Source organism: Leguminivora glycinivorella, chromosome 8, assembly GCF_023078275.1.
Source record: "Leguminivora glycinivorella isolate SPB_JAAS2020 chromosome 8, LegGlyc_1.1, whole genome shotgun sequence".
NCBI classification, from domain to species: Eukaryota; Metazoa; Arthropoda; class Insecta; order Lepidoptera; family Tortricidae; genus Leguminivora; species Leguminivora glycinivorella.
The window spans coordinates 15,373,302-15,393,333 of record NC_062978.1 but is presented as its reverse complement, the minus strand read 5'-3'; the positions used below and the strand labels follow the sequence as shown (position 1 = coordinate 15,393,333).

Sequence of the window (20,032 nt, the reverse complement as noted above, 5' to 3'; positions counted from 1 at the left end):
ATTTTTGGGTTTTATTAATTTAGTAGTTTACGATTAAAGTTAAAATCAAGTAAAACGTTAACTATTCTTAGCAGCAAAGTCGCTAACTAGGCCAGCTCTTACTAGGAAATCACCAGCAGCAACCCACGTACCGGATTAAGTAGTAGGGCTAATTGGGTTACTGATTGATGAAGAATAGCTTTACTTGGTAGTAGCTTAATTAGCAGAGCTTTTTCTAAAATAAAGGTCCGAGACCTTATTCTCACCAATCTTTTTGGATCCTCTGTTCTGATCCTGAGCTCTGAATCACTAGCAGATTCAATCCTAACGATAATAAAAAGTTAAAAAATTGTATGGAAACTGTAGTTTCCAATATGTTAGGCGCTTACAACTGAAGAAATCTCCTTACTAGACTGGATGGAACAATTTTTTAACCTCCAGCGATACGAGACCCATTCGGCCCCGTGTGTGCGTGGCTATGGCGCGGCCGTCTCACGGTGGCGACGGTGCCACGTCGATCCTGGGCACACCCTTGTACCCACAAACATGAACTGTGTACTGTAACGTACCGTGTCCGGGTCTCTCGGGTGTTCGACGAAGGCCGAGAATTCGACGAGCCGCAGCTTGTGCGTGGCGATGGCTCGGCCCTCCCACGGCGGCGGCGGCGCTACGTCCGTACCGCCCGGTACTCCGACGCTGCCGACGCCGGGCACGCCCTTGTATCCAGCACCCGGGAACGGCTTCACGCTGGAATTCACATCAGTAACGTATTATTTTTCAAGCGATAACACGAAAAAGCTTGATAAACTCATTCACGACGCCTACAATGGCGGTACGCTCATCTGTCAGTCTAGGCAAAACTATATTGTTGTGACCATTTGAAATATGAAAACCTATGACGTCGGTGCCATTATTAAATTGATGTGGTGACACCCTTACAGCCTCGGTTTAAGCTAGCAACGACATCGGTTTAAGCCTCGGCGACAGAGGCGAGGGGCGGCTATCGGTACGAACGAAAGGTTCCATAGCTGTGTCTCGCTCCAACCTATGACCGCCGCTCGTCACTGTCGCTTTTTCATGTTAATCATATTTCAAATGGTCACAAATAATAGTAGGACATTTTAATGAGGTAGGTATTCATTTTGAGTATGTTTCGTAATATTTATTCATAACTTTATATTTTAATACTTACTCTTGTGAAGTTCCAGCTTGTAAACCTGGTTGCCAAAATTGCTGAAACATAAAACAATTTTATATTTTATGTAATCCGTCTTGATAGTTAAATAAAACATTAAGTTTCTAGTTTCTAATCTATGTTAAGTAATGATGTTCAGTCGAACAGATGTTTCATTAAAGCTCAAATTGGAACAGAAAATAAATTAATTTGAAAATACGCCAATAATCAACCATATCGTATTACGATTTCTTTCCCATCATGGGTGTACTGGACCTTCGGGAGTGGTACACCGATTTAGATTTATTATAATTAGGACTAATAGGAATTTAAGGTAATTTGAAAATATTATTGTTAGTGGACACTTAATAGCAACAAAACTACACACTGCTAAGCGTATTTCTTCTGATGTAAAATGACAAATTAATTAAATATCTATTCTGTCATTAACTTGCCTAGAGGACCCTAGTTTTTTAATAAACTGGGCCTGTATCACAATGGCGAGACAACGCTAGTTAAAGAGGGACAGCGTAACAAATTAATTAAAATTATTAGTAGCTTTAAATACGAATTGATTAAATGTGGCACCTATGATTAATATTACGTACGCAATACCTACAGAGTCCGTTATAATAATTACGGCGAAAAGCATTGTTATATCAACTTTAAATAGTTCAAATTCGAAACACGTGCACATGGATTAATATTCCAAATTTAAAGCAACACGATTAAGGGCTAGTTGCACCAAACAGTATTTTGTCATTTATATTTTGACCGAAGAATTGTGACTAGTTTCATAGTACATGAATCAGTTTGTCGGCTATACATGGTGCAACCCGCTCAAAATGCTTATTAAATTCGCCTTAAAACACAACAGGCATGACATGCCTTTCGCAAGCCCAGTACCGTATGATGGTACGCTGGATGTGGGAGACCCGCCACAATCTGTGCGCTAGAGAGGGTGCTCATTGACTGCATCGCCTTTTCTTTCATCATACCACCGTCCTGGACGTTGTCACAATATTAAAATGAAATACTTATCAGATATTCATAAACAACATTTCAAATTTGAAACACGAAACTTACCACTTTAAGTTTAGCCTGTATTTCGCGAAGTTTCCGCCTAGCTAGCACCTGTATGTGTGATGACACCTGTTTTCTTGTGCGCGTTTTTCCTGTTCTTAATTTTATATATCTCGCTATCAGCTCATTCCGTCCTGAAAATAAATAAAAAAATACGTTTATTTTTGTTGTTACAAAGTCAATAGCCACTTCCACTTTAAGGAGGGCCTAATACCACCTATCGCGAACACATTCGACATGTTGCCTCTTTGTTGTACCTACTTGTAAATTCGCACGTAAGTGTGACAGGGAAGCAACATGTCAAACGTAATTCGAGGCAGGCCATCTCTGTAATGAAACCGACTTAACGCATCAACGTCACAGAGAAAACTTAAAAAAAAAAACTGTTTACTGTATGTTAAAATGCTGTACTCTTGCGGCAGAACACAACCGTCATACCAGTGGATGTTATAATTGTTATAAAACTATGGAATAGGATAGAATGCTCATATCATATCTCAATTTTTATTTCGATTAACGTTTTTAATACGAACAACGCCAATTGACATAACCCGTGAAATATCTCGCATAGCTGAACAGTTAAAACGCGTACTGTACAATGCAATGCCGGCAAAGCCTCGCAGTCGATCCGTTATGAAACAATTTTCAAAATGTTTTGAATACCTATTTTCAATCATTGAAACTGCAGCCCGGCCGGAATGCAGGAAGGTTTGACTAAAAGCGACGCCACGGAATTTGTTAATTTTAGTTGAGGGTTTAAATAACTATTTTAATTATGTTTTAATTTCTCTTGATCTGAAAATGGTTGTTGTAAAAAGTATGAGAAAATCGTAAAAGTGAACAGCTGAGTATTTGACTTTTCAAGTGGGTTTTTTTCGATAAACAACTATAATTTCGTTTTATATGGATTCTAACCAATCGATCTTACTATTTAACTTCGCATTCCATATGATACGTTAACTTAAATTGGTATTTCAAAGATACCTCAACATTCTTGACACTTTAAAGTGTATGTTTGGCTATGTTTTTATTACACAGATATTCGTGTTTTATTTTACCCGTATTCGAACGACAAAGTAGACTTCAAAATTTTAATGTTGTATATGGCCCTGTTAGCGGATTCCTGTTTGTTTTGGATAAGAAAGAAGAGACAAGCGGCTAAAAAGCCTGTGACTGTTGTCAAAGCCATTTCCAGGGCACAGTATTACAACGATTAATAATTTGATATTACTGTAATCATTAATAAACGTATGAATAACAATAACACATAATGATAACATTGGTATATTTAGTTACCTTAAATTAAATAATATAAATGAATCATTTACCATCACTATCGATTAACTTATCTTCGATGTTCAATCTACGTTTCATTCAAAGACAACACATGATAGGAAAATAATAACGAAGTCATTAATCCACATTGAAACAATTGACACTGAAATCTGACATGTGACCTCCGGTCACAGTTTTAATTTGGACAATAGTATATTAATTCACGGACAATATAAAGCAGACTCGACGGGGCCAAAGTAAATTGAAATCTCATTGAATTCGGGGAATGCGATGGCGACGAGAGCCGGCTGGTGCGAATTTAATTAACCCCTTGCTGGCGGCTCGCTGGGGCGAATAGAACATGGAATACGTATGGGCCGAAATTGGTGCGGTTAACTTTGATGGCCAGTTATGAAAAATATGGAGGTTAATTATTTCCTATAGGCGAAACAAAATTACCGGGCATCCGTTTAAAGCCATTTTCGGTACCTATTGTTTTCTAATTAGGATGAAGTAGAAGTTTCTATGGAGAGGATATATGGGCCTAGGATGACCTAGAATCTAGATAGAAATTGTCACGCAAAAAATGATTTTTCACTTTTTTTTAATCAGTACAAAATACTGATATAAACTATAACATTAGCGGATCGTCACTATTTTGTGACATTCTGTATGAATGTTCTTTCTGCGTTATGTGAACTGCTTGATTCAAATTTTTATTTGACGAATGAAGATATTCTATAATATTTAATTGCAACGAAGAAAAAAAATACAAATTCACGATTTTATTTTAAACATTAGTTAGACCATAATCATATGGACAATTGGACATTCATCGGAGTTAGCATTATTAATTGATGTTCTGTAAACTTATATTCGTATTGAAAGTAACTAAAACTATGTTATTTATTAAACATCCCAACTTTAGGTCCATTTACAGAATTAAACATAGTTTTAGAATGTCTATTAAAGCAAACATTCTTGAAATTACTACGAAATTATGGCACCATCATAAAATGTTCACGGCGGGTGTTAAGCTAAAATTAGAGTGGGGCTACTCTAACAAATTGCTATTAACACGAATTAGTAAGGAGAATAAACACGTATGTTATTCGTTGTAAGTGTAAGTTCCACTTAGTGAGATCCCTGCCCGCGAATCAGGCATTAAGAGTGCTTTCACCCGAACCGTCGTGTGCATCCCTCTATAAATACTCCCGTGCAGAAGGATCAACTCGAAACGTTTCTATTCCACAGTGAATAGAAAAAACAAGAGATCATTATTTATTACTTCGTTAGTTGGCTAATTTGGTCCATTGCCAGCGCGACGCGGCCACGCTCTCGCGCACTTCGCGCGGATGAAATCGTGCGTGTGCGATCTACCTATGAATATTAAGTGTTCTCTCTGAGAAAATACACTGTTTCCCAATAATCGCGTCTGCTACCGCGTTTCTAATTGACTCATAAGTCATATGACAATTTCAGCTGTCTCCTTTTTTTATAATCCGTATCGTTATTAACTTTCATAGACGTAATTTATTCCATAATAAGATATTGGAGATCCATCAGAAACACATTAACGTAATATTTAAAAAGTTGGTTCGCGATTGTTTTCAGCAAGATATCTTTTATAGAAAATAGGAAAAATAGTATTGAGAGTTTGTACAGAAATACGGGAGTCGAGGTAAAATTTTACGCTGACCCAAACAGAAGCTATGCGAGGCAAATCCTCGCGGGAAGGGTTGAGTTGCGATGGGTCTAAGGAGGATTTCTCAAGAGACAATCGGGAGTTATGCCCAAAGGCGGGCGGGGCGCTAAACAACGGGCGCGGGCGGCCCGCCCCTTCTTTATATTTTCTTACTGCGTTCGCCGCCTAGCGGCGCGGCCGGGCCCCTTACACGCTCGCTCGCTCACTAATTGCGCATTCTTCGCATAGTTTAGCCCTCCCGGCTAACCCCTCGCCCTCCGCCCCCCGGACCACGTGAAACCGTGCGCCGACGAAACTTTCATACTCCCAGGATATTGAGCGGTTTTGAATGTCTTAACTCACGAACGTGCAAGCAGTGATGCCGGAGTACTGGCGTAGTACGCAAACTGTTTCCAACTACTGCATCGCTTCATTTATCCCCAGCATGCGGCGAGTCGGTATCGCTAAATGCCAATCCATAACATAACTTTTCTACTACGAGAAAAAGTGTGTGTTATGCCGTCGTCAACTTTTATAAGTAAAAACAAATGCGCAGCGAACATGCCCCGCTCGTGCAAAATAAAAGTCGTTTTCGTACATCTTATTGACTAGATGATAAGATTTGCACCGCCGTCGATGAGAGTAAGGGTGAGGGTGTGGGCAGAACAAGCCCGGACAAGGGTGACGCACTTTTAGAGCTAGATTAAGCTCGGGCGGACACGTCCACGAGTAATGTGGTCATATATCGTCCGGACGACGCGCGTCCGCAATTATTATACAACACGCTCTTTCAAATTACTAGGGACTCCAAATTACATTTATTTAATTTATTTTGTAATATGCGAAACCCTCAGACTTAAATATTTTTATCTTATAAATAAATAAGTCATTATTAAGCTTCAAATTATCAAAGGGCAAATAAAGGAACAAACCCGGCTATAATAATACTCTATTGTGGAGTTTCGCGATAAACATTGCATTTCATTCCGTCTATTAAATCACTTAAGGTGGACACATCTCTGTGGCAAATTTGTTTAGCAATTCCATTTGGCCCCGCGACGGCTCCGAGCGGGCAGTCCTTTAATTAAAACCAGGACGTAATGTTGGCGCGAACTTAATGTGCGTCCGGCGGTGTAATGGCAGTGGCTGCCTTTAATTGTTCTACGTCAATTGCGTTCTATATTGCTCGTGACACCGGTTGTCAAAGAAATAGTAGCCTCTGCTGCCTCTATAGAGATCAGAGTGATACGAAGATAACTTGACAGCGATTTTGGTAGCCTCGCTTGTGCACGGGTTAAGTAAACGGCATAATTTCAACGAAGTTTCACGTATTAAACAACACTTGCTTCGGTTTATCTTGCGTAAACGCTGCAAACTTAGTGGGACTCTATTATATTTAGATTTTTATTCAGAACACAAAAGCGTTAGATTCATTTTAATTTGTGTAATTAACTGATATTCTACATTCAAAGCAGACTTCCTTTAACATTTAATTTACTGAAGGGAGGAAAGGTTTTAAGTGGCGATCGTCACGTCTTGTTAACGAGCTTCCTAAGTTAACATTGTAACGTGAAAAAATTCACCCCAGTCTTTGCAATTTGAGAAGACCATCTGTTTTTAACATTTCATACCTATTATAATATGATTTCTGAATTGATACATTTCGTTTGTAGTTACATGCATATAGCTCTAGTTTACACATATGTATACATTTTCCGTATCGCCTGCGAAATTAAATAATAATGTCACCCGTATCGGACTCGTTGGAAATTACAAAGGCCACCTGAGCTGAGCTTCCTCGAATAAGACGTGGTCCAATCAAAGAGATAATAATTGTCTGTGCACGTCTTTCCACGGAATATTTTTGCGCAAACCTCTTTGTCGGCTGACATCAATACCTTAGCTTTTGTCTCGTGCCATATCCATTGTTCACTTTGGCCAAAACGGCCTTGATATCGCATTATAATAATGGCATATCGGCTATGTGAAGCGTTTTATGCATTGCGACATTATTCCGACGCGAATTTGCGGCAAACACAAACTTATGTTAGGTACGCGAATGATCCATAAAGTGCATAAGACAAATTTAGTCTAACAAGAAAACTTGCCTCGGCGTAGGGTTAGAGCCGGCGTAGCTTTATTTGACGTTCATATGCGCATTGTAATATGCCTACTTGAAAAATAAATATTTCATTTCCATTTTTCATTTTCGGAAAATCAAGAAAAAATTACGATCGAAATTTGGTGCCATACATTTGACTTAATACTCAAGTATGTAACGCTGTTACAAATACATATTTGATATTTACCTATTTTAACACTTAAGTCTGTTCGGAAAGAAAAGAGTCGTGTAGTCTATACATTCTGTGTTTCTTCTCTTTCCGAAACGACTCTAGCAGTCAAAGATCGTGGATTTAGCGTTCTAAAACTTTTCATCCTGTGTCGATGGATGGCAGTAAATCTACTTTGACAATACTTATTATTTTTGTTGTTACAAATAAAATTGGTAAACTCCTCTAGCATGTCCGGACTCACCGTACATCTTGCCCTCATCCGAGAGAATAATCTTGCGTCTCCCACACGGGGGGTAAATGGCCAGTGCCTCTTGGAAACTCTGTTCGATGTCGGGACTCCATACTCCCTCCGCATCAGCTGCTGATAAGTCCTGAGAAAAGAGTACAAAGTTGGTTTAGAAGATAAAGATAGATTTTGTTTGTCATACAGTCGAGTTCATAAATATGTGTACATTTTTTCACCTTATTGCTACGAGTTAAGGTGAGGAAATGTACAGATATTTATGAACTCGACTGTACAACGAAAGACTCCAAATTTGAACTAAGAGGAAGGACTGGAATCTTGAACGTTTAGAGGGATTCAAGTAGAACAAATTTTACACCCGAGTGAAATACTAACAAAGACACAAATAATATTAACCGTCAAATATTTAATAAAACAATTTCAAATACAAATTATCAAAATTAAGTATCTTTTAAAATCATCATTAAAAGGAACATCTCAAAATTAGCTCATTTCAGATTTTTGAACAATCAAGAGAGTTGATGTGGTAAAAAAAACATATCGTCACTACTTTTAAAAAAACTTAATTGTATCTTCGTCTGTCAATGAAAAGAAAATTGTAGTAAGTATGTATGGAATGCATATAGACTTACTGCGTTTTAACTTTGAGGAACAGCGTGAGATACGAGATTTTTTAAAAGTAGTGACGATATGGTCTATTTATCATGATATTACGAAATGGCGTTAATATACAGGCCAGCCGTATGTCTGTCGATATTGCTTACAGATTCGGACGCATGGCAAGGCAGAGTGCGTCATTGTAATTAATGGCTCGCCTCTATTCTCAAAAGAAAATAAAAATAACATTCTGCCTTCGACTCGGCCCAACCAACGAAAACATCGTGAATCACGGGTTCCTTGAAACCACTCGAAACGTAGTTTATTCTAAACGGCGAGTTAATATTGGCCTATCGTTTCATGGTGGTTAACTATTAACTAGAGTTAGGTACTCGTTCTCGTTTGATTATATTATATTGATTTTTAACAATTTAACGCAAGTTAATATAGAGTTCGTTTCGTTTAATGTTGACAAATACGCAAAAAACCCCACTGACACTTTCAACTATAAAATTTCAATTACAATCATTAATAAGTAATATTACCTGTAATAGCTGTTATTAACCTTTATTTTCATGGCAATTTGATATTAAACTAACAAAATTTAATTTACTAATGTCTAATTTTTTTAATATAAAATTATTATTTAGTTACTTTTCATCGTCGTCCGCGTCGCCAACGTCAAGGTGCTCGACGTTGGCGGCGGCCTCGACTCTGATCGAGCGGATCGAGCCGTTAGCCTGTAGTAACTCCAGTAGTAAGTTGCAGGTCTAGTTTTAGTATCCAATGAAACTGAGGACGGTATTCTGTACCTTTTCATCGTCGCTCGCGTCGCCAACGTCCAGGTGCTTGGCGTCGGCGCCCGAGCCGTTGGTGTCGGGCGCGCCGGCCGCCGTGCTCCACGGGGACGCAATGGTGCCGGCTGCGAGCGCGCCGCTCGCTGAAACAAACAGAATGATATTTTAATAAAAGAAAACATACATATATCCTCGCGCCTGTATTTCCATAAGAGATATGAAACTGCTCACGTTTCAGAGCCACAAAAGAATAGGTTACCGAAATTAAGGTGAGTTTCGGTTGGTGGACGTTTAATGCTTATTAAGCCGACTGACAATTATTTGCCAATAAATAATCCATCTGTTTGGTTCAAAAATAATATCTTTTAAAGTCTGTTCGGTAAGAGAAGATTTACAGAATGTATTGAACGGACTACCGTATAGGTTGATTAGGTTGAAAAATATTTCTATAAGTATTTTATTACTGTCCTAAATTGATAAACTCATTAAAACACTAAAGCTCAGTTAGAAACTAGCACTGAATGCACAAATACTTCGTGATCGTGGACCCCTAAAATCAGTAAAATTTTTCTTGATGTACAAGTTAAGATAGGTACTTAGTTAGTCGTACCAAAGACATATATAACTCCGTATAGACAGATAAAGTCTAAGAAAAAAACGTACCTCAGTACCATACAGAAAAAGGTACGGTGGCCTAGATGGCATTACACCTTTGGGGTACGCTCAGCTAGATGGCGCTAATATTAATATTTGACATTTTGACACATATCAAACTAAGAATATGGGCCAAATTGTCAAAACTGAGGTTCAAAAGTTCTAAGCCTGTGTCAAGAGATGGCAGTCTATGCACTGTGATTACACATTTTACTTCGGCAGTAACTCTCTGTAATACTTGATCCTTTGGTCGTACATTATGTGTGTACTACGTATGAATGAAACATCAAAATAATTATATGAAATTCGGTTACAGTTCACAGTTTACACACACATAAACGACAGATAAACATGGAGTAGGTTAAAGTAATGTTTGTAGCGTGTCATGACTTCATGATAGCATTTTGAAGTTTCAGAATCTCCCCTTTGACTGAATATCCACAACGCATCTTACTCGTATAATATTTTTAACCCATGAATGGCGGGCGTATAATAGCTTGCGCTAGCGTCTCTCGAGCCTCTTACGTCAGACGATTTGTTTGTTTACCGTTTCGGATGCTCACACTGTAAACTTCCATTTTGTACCTATTGTGGTTACTTTGCGTCGGTAAAGTACGTCAATTGACAACTATTTAATCATTAACTTTCCTGTTTGTATACTTTGTGAATTGCTCAAAATGTAAAAAATATGGCAAGTAGCAAGCACTGCAAAGTCGAAGATAAATTCGAAAATATTTATCAGAGCAAAATATATAAAAGTTAAGTCGAAGCGTTCCGAACTCCGAAATATCTCAATACCGAAGCAGCTTTGTTCCCTCAAGATCCAAGAGGCGAGCTCGTAGGCATTCCGAAAATTTTCATATTTACTGCTAGAAATATGCAGGTACGAGATGTTTATAAATATAATATAAAAATATCAAAATGGAGAATTTCGTTATGAAGAACGGGAGTCGAGAGTAAAGTATGCGCCCGCCCGCCCTCGCGTCGCGTTAAGGTGGAAATCCACGAAAGACGCTGACACGGTGATATCGAAAGTATTCCCTGTTATTAATGTAGATTTTATTACTCTATTACGCTATTATCGACACTATTTTATACAAAACTTGTAAGGTGCAATATAATGATAGTTATATTATGTAAAATTGTTATTTCTTAAGCACGATTTTATCATTGCACCCATGCATATTGCCAAAATTCTGTAAGATGCCGTATCCTAGTACCACATATTTGCGTACAAAGAATTTCATTTCTAATATTAGTTAACACAGTCCTACGTTGATTTACAAGTAATCCCATTTCACGTCAACAAACCGCAGCTGTTGACAAAACATATCGTTAAAAGCAAACTCGGTTCGTGCGCTCAGCTCTTATACTAAAACGCATAATAATTTAATAACGAGATTTCTGCGCAATGTTATGTGAGGCTGGGTTGATTTTTTACCTTGTAAGACCCAGGCCAATTTTTCCGATTTTGAATTGAGAACTTTCTTCTTTTATTTCTATAAGGGCCACTTGCACCAACGAAAATGGAGGGTTAACCCACCATTTTATATGGAATTTGACAGATGACAACCCACTAACCTTGAGTTAAGTAGTTGGTGCAAGTGGGCCTAAGAATTGAAAAGTCGAATATAATTTATATTTACCTATACAAGAACGCCGGGTCTTACTAGGTTAACGTTTTCTTAATTTTCACGTGTCATTGAATATTTGTTGATACGGGAGCCATCGATGCTGTTAAGTGTTATTTACTAGAGCGCCGTAGAGGTATTAAATTTCTAGTACTGTCAAAGAGCAAAGCTCTGTGCAGACAGGCAGACGACACATGGGCATAGCGATGCTCTAATGTTTACTTTTATGACACCATAAAAATAATACATGGAGTGTTTTGTTTTAGTTTTAATATTAACTTGACGTAATGAAATGCATTTTGTGTTAATAAATAATATTCACAGATTTCATAGTGTACTATGACGTAAGATGTATACCTAAGGTACTTACAATCGCTTATCGCTATCGTATTTCCATCATAAATAGAAAAGTAAAAAAAAAAAGAGTATACCTACATATGCCGATTTGCATTTGGAATCTGTTGGATAATAAATATATTATTATAATTATGTTTGATGCTGATCTGTAACAGGTTTATCGACGTTTTTTTATCAATGAATCGTTTTTGTCCAGATTGTGACATTTATGTGTAAATTTGTGGGTTAAAGGTGAATATAAAACTACGTTCAGGTGGTAGAGTGGAGACTTCAGAGAGAGCGAGCTTAGCAGACAAGTTCATACTGTTTTGGCTATGACGAAATCAAAACAGCTCGATCGAAATGAGTTCAAAAAAGCAAAACTAAATTACAAAATAAGAAAGAGCTATGTATAAAAAATGCTAAGAAGAAAACGAGAGAGACAGAGAGAAAAGACTTAACCAACATATTAAATAAATAAATAAATTTTATAGGACATTCTTACACAGATTGACTGAGTCCCACGGTAAGCTCAAGAAGGCTTGTGTTGTGGGTACTCAGACAACGATATACATAATATACAAATACTTATATACATACAAAACATCCATGACTCAGGAGCAAATATCTGCGCCCATCACACAAATAAATTCCCTTACCGGGATTCGAACCCGGGACCGCGGCTTAGCTTATTTTTAATTTCAGTAAAAAAGTCAAATGTTATTGCACAAATTGCACAATAATCTAAAATTACCAACACTACACTTGATTACACTGTAAGAACTTTATTTTGTTTCACACTCAAACGAAAACAAACACAGTATGCGAGTGACTAATTCAACTTCGTATTAAAGCAATTTCTCTGACGCGGTCTAACAAAGAGCGCATCGTGAACGTGCAATAATTAAAATAATAAAGCATCGTTGGGGCCCACTCGCATTGTGTTTATATGACAAGTGTCCGCAATAAGCGGGACCCTCGTATCAGCGCTGGGGTCCTTGTTATGATCGAACTACTGCATAGGAGATAATGCTTTAGGTACGTATTGTGTGGCCCTTTAATCGACTAGTAATGTCGATCTTTTGAATTTTAATTCAATTTTGTTGAACGTTTTTAACAATACGATAAGGAAAATTCGAATAATTAAGAGATCTCTTTTCGGACTAAGATGCAGATTTTGAAGTAAGTACATATCCAATTTGATATATTCCGAACGGAATCTTTGCTTTGCTCGTATTTTATAAATTTAGTGGTAATTTAATATTTACAGAAATTTTCGGTCCAATGTTTGATCCATACTAATATTATAAATGGGAAAGTGTGTGTGTCTGTTTGTCCGTTCTTCACGGCAAAACGGAGCGACGAATTGACGTGATTTTTTAGATGGAGATAGTTGAAGGGATGGAAAGTGACATAGGCTACTTTTTGTCTCTCTTTAACGCGAACGAAGCCGCGGGCAAAAGCTAGTAATACATAATAGAAATGTACATATATATATTGTATTGAGACAAGAATAGAACTTTGCGTAGGTTCGTACCACCAACATTTTGATATGAGTGGGCGTTTGGATATGTTGGTTGTATTTACAAAATAAATGTATAAGTTTAACTACCTATTTAGATCTAAATGTTCGTGACTTTTTCACTTTTCAGTGTTTGGGCACCTACATAAAATTCAATTATACAAATTATTCGTTTTTTGCCTACATAGTGTGACCCTTTTATTCAGGGAAGCATTGTGAATTAATTGGTGATATCAGTTCCTAATAGCTACAGGCTTTGTAGTAGAATATCATTAGGGTCCATTAGGGTAACTCCGAAAGTCATCTAATTTCGAAAGTCGTACAAAAATCACCATTATTTCCATCATATCAAGATTCCCCTTTCGGAATTATTAGAGCATTTCTGTCATTCGGAATTACCCTAATGCATTTTACTACAAAGCTGTGGGAACATGAAATATTATAAAATGCATGCGTGTTTTGATTATCAATTTTTAGTAGTTGCCACAATAAGCAACTGTAATCCTTTCTCTCTCAATTTGCAAATAAAATGCACGTTATTCCTTGAAAATGCCAAAAAAATGCCGTCCCTGTTTAAGTAGCGCCCGGCGCAGTTGCACGCGATTCGAGACTTCTAAAACTGGAATGCATTTAATATCAACAACAGAATAATTCCGGTAATTTAATGTTGTCGGCCCCTTGTATCGCGTGTCCCATTTAGAATCTATAATAAAAATAGCGTGTTTTAAAGGTACATGAATTTTTATGAGTTTACGATTACAACCCTTCCTATTAGGAATCTGCATTTGGAAATTGGAATATTCCTTCTCCTAATCCTGCCCACATATGTCACGGTGTGATATGAGGAACCTGGGAGGATAAAACATTTTGAGGCCATAAAAGAAAAAAAAAATACATGAGTTACAGTTAATTACGACATTTTTTGTATTTGTTGTAGTTTGGAACTTTTTTTTCTAAAGTTACTATTGACATTTTTTGTGCATTTATCTTTTTGCAATTTGTTGATTGACAGCATTTGACATCTATCAATAAGGATTAGATTTTGTTCCATTATGGAATGTGAAATAATAATTTGTTGCTTATTTTTTAAATGGTAATAACTAATGTAGTTTATTAGATATTTTAATCTTAGGATATTATACGCTGTAAAAAATATTCGGTTTCCTCATGTTAAATCGTCTAACATACTCGTTACATAGTGTAGCGAAGAAAGCTTACTTATAGGCATATGGCACTGGTCCCACCAAAGGCCAGTAAAGCGATGAGATATAGAAACGAACAGAAGTAGTTGCTCCCGTGTGAATACTTAAGAGACGCAATGATAGCGTGAGCGAGTTATGGTTCGTCGCCGAGTGATGAACTATACACTGTGTTTTTTTCATCGTTTTCATACATAATAAATGAATTAATTAGTGTGAGAGACCCTTAAGAATAATATTCAAGGTAGTGTCAAGTGATTGACGGCACATGTCAAAACAAATAACATAAGGAAGTGGTAAAGGCTGTCACACACGTGTTCAGTAATTATTTTTATTTTTTTAATCACTACATAGTATAAAATAAAGTCGCTTTCTCTGTCCCTATGTCCCTATGTATGCTTAAATCTTTAAAACTACGCAACGGATTTTGATGAAGTTTTTTTAATAGATAGAGTGATTCTAGAGGAAGGTTTACATGTAGGTATAGTACCCGCGCGAAGCCGGGGCGGGTCGCTAGTAACTCAATAATCGTAAGAGTTAAGATGCTAGTTTCTTAGAGAAATTAATTATATTTGATTTAAAGAACCTTCCCTTAATGTTAACGTAACTTAAATTCAATAAAAACAGGGTGTATAAATCGCTCGCTCTGTCTTTTATTCATTTACACGGGAGCGACTATCTTTTGTTAGTGATCCACTGTAGACCGCATCATCACTTACCATCAGGTGTGATCGTGGTCAAACGTCTGCCTATTCATACTAAAAAAAAAAAAAGTTTCTATCGCTTACTCTCTTTTGGTGGGACCAGTGCCTAAGGGGCATAACGGGATGATGGAAAAATAATTTTGGTTCCAGTTAATATCGGCACCCCTCTATGCAGGGGGTGGGGCCACCTGTGAGCTCCGCACCTCGTCCAACGGCCGAGGGTTGCGCCAAAGTATGTTAATTAATTTTTGGTTGACCGTTCAGTACTCGCTTTGCTCAAATCAGCCGGCCCTGCAATGTTTCTAACTTTGTTTCCCAACTCAAATTATGATTTTATGATTTTTAAAAACTCTGATGGTTGATGGTCTTTATTCGGTTTGTAAATTTAATACGTCGAATGAAAATGTTGTGAGACATACTAACATTAATTATAATTTGACGGTTAATATATTAAATAGTAGGTATTAAGAAAAATCCATACCCTACCGGTGCCACGTGGACCGTGGTCCCATGTATTACTGTATGAGCTTTATACCATTTGTTGCAACAAACATTTATTCTATTCTATATGTTATTAGATATTAGTGAAACAAATATGTTTCAGAGAACCTAGGTCTTTTTACGCACTAAAAGTGCGACTAGCGTTCACGACGGTCGCCTAGTGCGTAGGTACCAGCAGCGGCTGGTCCATACAAGCCGATTCCCACTGGCTTGCCTAAAATTGATTACTAGTAAAGTACGTTACGTAAGTTAAATATTATTAAAATTAAATGCTACTTCTAGGTACTGCGCCGCGCACTGTTAAGTCTTAAAAATGAGACCTAAGCTCTCCGAAACGTGAATCGCGAGTAACTAAATGCATAGTGTTAACCGTAAACTTATCTTAAATTTTATATGTATGAATTGATATTATATAATTTTTAAGAAAAAAAACCGCCTTCCTTTGGGATTCTGGTGATAAATACTTTCAAATGTTGGATTATGTCATCAATTCGTCTGTATATTTTTTAATGTTTGTTATTCGATATCTCCGTCATTTCTGAACCAATTTTGAAATCTGGATGATTCTGAAGTACTTACAGATGAGAATGATTATCAGAACGGAACTCTAACCAGGGGCGGCTCACTCTTCATCAGCAGTTCCACTGCACCAAATGTCACTGTTCTGGACGTAAGTGCATGCTGTTCTTATAAAAATACCAAAGTCACTATAAGTGTGCCGTTCAGATTTGAGGAGTTCCGTTCTGACCATCATCAGCAATTCCACTGCACCAAATATCACTGTTCTGGACGTAAGTGCATGCTGTTCTTATAAAAATACCAAAGTCACTATAAGTGTGCCGTTCAGATTTGAGGAGTTCCATTCTGACCATCATCAGGAGTTCCACTGCACCAAATGTCACTGTTCCGTACGTAAATGCATGCTGTTCCTTTAAAAACACAAAAATCACCATATGTATGCCTTTCAGATTTGAGGAGTTCCCTCGATTTCTCCAGGATCCCATCATCAGAACTGGGTTCTGAGAAAAATGGGACCAATCTGTATGCATATACATTCAATAAAAAAAAAATTTTTCAAAATCGGTCTAGTAACGACGGAGATATCGAGGAACAAACATAAAACAAAAAAAAAAAAAACATACAGACGACTTGATAACCCCTTCCTTTGAGATTTGGAAGGCGGTTAATAAGTACTCGGCAAAACGGAGCGACGGATTGTCGTGATTTTGTTACGTTGAAGGACGGACAAACAAACAGACACACACACTTTCCCATTTATAATATTAGTGAGATTATTCGTCTCGATCAAATTCTGCAAAGGTCGCCCCTTTCTATTAATTATTCAATAGACGCAACTCGCCATTCATGTGCCAGAAAATATGGCAAGGAGTTTTATTAATTCGCTCACTGAATATTTATCTGATAGGGAAATTCAAAATAGCTTTATGCAGTGTGTAAATTTAATACGAGTGAATCTTTTAACGGTGGTTAGTATACTCGTAGGTCATAAGCAGGGCCCGTAACTTTCATGCCGATGACATCAATTTGACGTCACGCTGCATATAGGTGATTCAAATATTTTTATTGTAATAATTAATCATTATTCATTAATCAATTTTTATCATGTACAAATCACTTCAAAAGTAAGCTATTCATACGTGGAATAATTAATACCTACTTGATACGTGAAACGAAAAGGAAACTATTTGTTTTATTTTAATAATTTATTGAAATATGGTAACAAACATATTTAATAAAATGAAGTAAAAAAGTAAACAAATATGTAATTTAATTTAATTTTCACGTATCAAGTAGGTATTAATTATTTTTTTTTTTATTTTTTTTTATTTTTATTTATTATCAGAAAAAAGGTACATTTATGCAGTAACACGTGTCCCACAAAACGGTTTACACAGTTTGACTGTGGGATCAGAGTCTGTTCGCTAATAACTAAGAATAAAATAACACTTACAAAGTATCAATTAGAAACTTAAATAGTCTTCTTTTCACGCATGAATAGATTAGTTTTGAAGTCATGATTAAATTGTTTGATGAATAATGATTAATTATTGAATAAAACTCTTGAATCACCCTATATGCAGCGTGAGTGTGTTTTCACATTATCCGATCCGATATCGGATGTCGGACCGACAACCCATACATTACAGGCGCCATCTTGGATTTTTTCCATTGAAATCCTTCCGACATCCGATATCGGATCGGATAATGTGAAAACGGCCTGACGTCAAATTTATGTCAGCGGCATGAAAGTTACGGGCCCTGGTCATTTTCACATTATCCGATCCGATATCGGATGTCGGACCGACAACCCATACATTACAGGCGCCATCTTGGATTTTTTCCATTGAAATCCTTCCGACATCCGATATCGGATCGGATAATGTGAAAACGGCCTGACGTCAAATTTATGTCAGCGGCATGAAAGTTACGGGCCCTGGTCATAAGAAATGTACTTAGATAACTTTTAGAATTGAAATTAAAGTGTTATCCATAGGCCTGCTGTTGACAGTTACTTTTGAAAGCTCATTATCGTATGCAGTTCATAAAAGCTGTCATCGTAACTATGTTTACAGTGAGTGATGAGAACATTTTCAAAAAATAATTATTATGGGGTGAAAACGATAAAAACACCTGTTAATTAATGATAACACTAATGGATTCTATGTCTGGTTTAATTTACTCGTATCGCCCGTATAAGGGTTACGTTCATAGGTTTTTTTCGGTAACCAAAGATATTTTAATGTTTAGTGTGTGCATTATAAAGGTCTTACCCGATGTGGTCAGTTACGATAGAAAGTCGTGCAGTTGAAACGTAAATAAATACGTAAATATGTTGAATAATTTAAACCGAAATTGATGTTCATACATAGAAATGTGTCATATTAGAATCGAGTGTATTTAAAGAAAAAAAATGAGATTCTGTTAAACAAGCCTTTTTTTTTAAATTACTAAAGTAGCAGTAGCAGTGGCGTAGCGTCGATACAACTCGATTCCCATCGGGTTCCCTAAAATTCTACAGTATAGCTGTAGAAGTCCATACAAAACGGATCCCGAAAACTCCTTCGGCTTTATTACCAACGAAAATTTTACACTGCTGTGTAGTGTAATATAATTCCCGATTCAATATGATTACAATAGACTAGACTGGTACCTACCTAGATATAGGTTGTTACACTGGCAGTGATGTCAGTTTCCATTTGATTTCTGGAAACCACATAGTGAAAAATAAACACAAGCACCGAGTCACGGAGAGAATTCTGCCAACTTCATTTATAATACCGGTCGTAAAGACGTAACGTAGTTATTGTCACATAGTTCTAAACTTTATAACGTAACAATAGGGTGCAAAAACAACCTATAGCTAAAGTTAGTAAATGAATCATCTCGGTCGCCGCGCCAGCTGCGAATTAAGACTCCGATTGCAATATTCTTGGAGAATGTGGCTCGTCTTACAAATCTTACAATATTACGTGTGATTTAAACTTTATCGTAGCCATCAACAACAAGTGAATTAATATAAAGATTATAAAGATAAAGGTACCATCATACCATATGAAATGACATAATATATACCGTGAGTTATGGACGTTTTACAATACTCAATAGTTAGTTTACAACATTACGAATAATGTAAGTATCTATGTATTTTTGGTTGAAGTCTGCAACCATTTGGGGGCGCTGTTCTCTTTCTCGAGACAAATAATGGAATTTTCTATGGTAGTATATTGCGGTAGTATATGGTAAAATTATAAATAGCAGGGGGCCTAGCACAGATCCTTGTGGAACGCCGTGCCTTATTTTATGATTTATAGTAGCTTCATCCGATTGAAACGACACGACACGACTTGATGACGACGTTTACGACATCGAGTAACGTTCCAATACGTCAAAAACTCACGGTAGAGGCTGGTCTAGGTACAGTTTTATTAGCTTAAAATTACTTTCACTAACTCATGATTGAATTGTCAATTCGACATTTGATTGTTTTTGGAACATATTAAAATATGCATCATATGTTGGTATGTATACCTATAGTAGATTTTTATGCAAATATAGAGTAACACATAAAAGTACTTGAGGCAGAACTTTTATCAAGCTTAATAATCAGTAAGTAGGTACTTATGTTTATGTGATCAGGAACATTTTGATCACAACATTTTACTTTGCAAATGTTACAGTTACGGATTAGTGCCAGATGAATCAGATATAATACATACCTACCTCAACGTTTAGTTATTTACTTGTATATAACTATTTCCTCAAAGCTCAATACATTGGGATCATTAACAGGTAACTGTTTACAGTGTAGGTACGGGTAACGGATACCCAATTGTTTT

At 36.9% G+C, this 20,032-nt stretch overlaps 1 protein-coding gene across 4 annotated transcripts in view; it reads right to left on the bottom strand.

Annotated features, from left to right (window-relative positions):
* The window catches only part of LOC125228608 (transcriptional enhancer factor TEF-1), an 80,668-nt gene that overhangs the window by 6,372 nt on the left and 54,264 nt on the right, over nucleotides 1-20,032 (bottom strand). For 3 of the 4 annotated variants that reach the window (XM_048133247.1, XM_048133250.1, XM_048133251.1), the window contains 6 exons: nucleotides 9,143-9,270; nucleotides 7,731-7,860; nucleotides 2,240-2,370; nucleotides 2,060-2,158; nucleotides 1,172-1,212; nucleotides 549-726 (listed from right to left, as the gene is read on the bottom strand). In XM_048133247.1, coding sequence (XP_047989204.1) covers nucleotides 549-726; nucleotides 1,172-1,212; nucleotides 2,060-2,158; nucleotides 2,240-2,370; nucleotides 7,731-7,860; nucleotides 9,143-9,270 — 707 coding nt within the window. The remainder of the gene's footprint in view (nucleotides 1-548; nucleotides 727-1,171; nucleotides 1,213-2,059; nucleotides 2,159-2,239; nucleotides 2,371-7,730; nucleotides 7,861-9,142; nucleotides 9,271-20,032) is intronic. The other variant, XM_048133248.1, reaches the window with a different exon arrangement.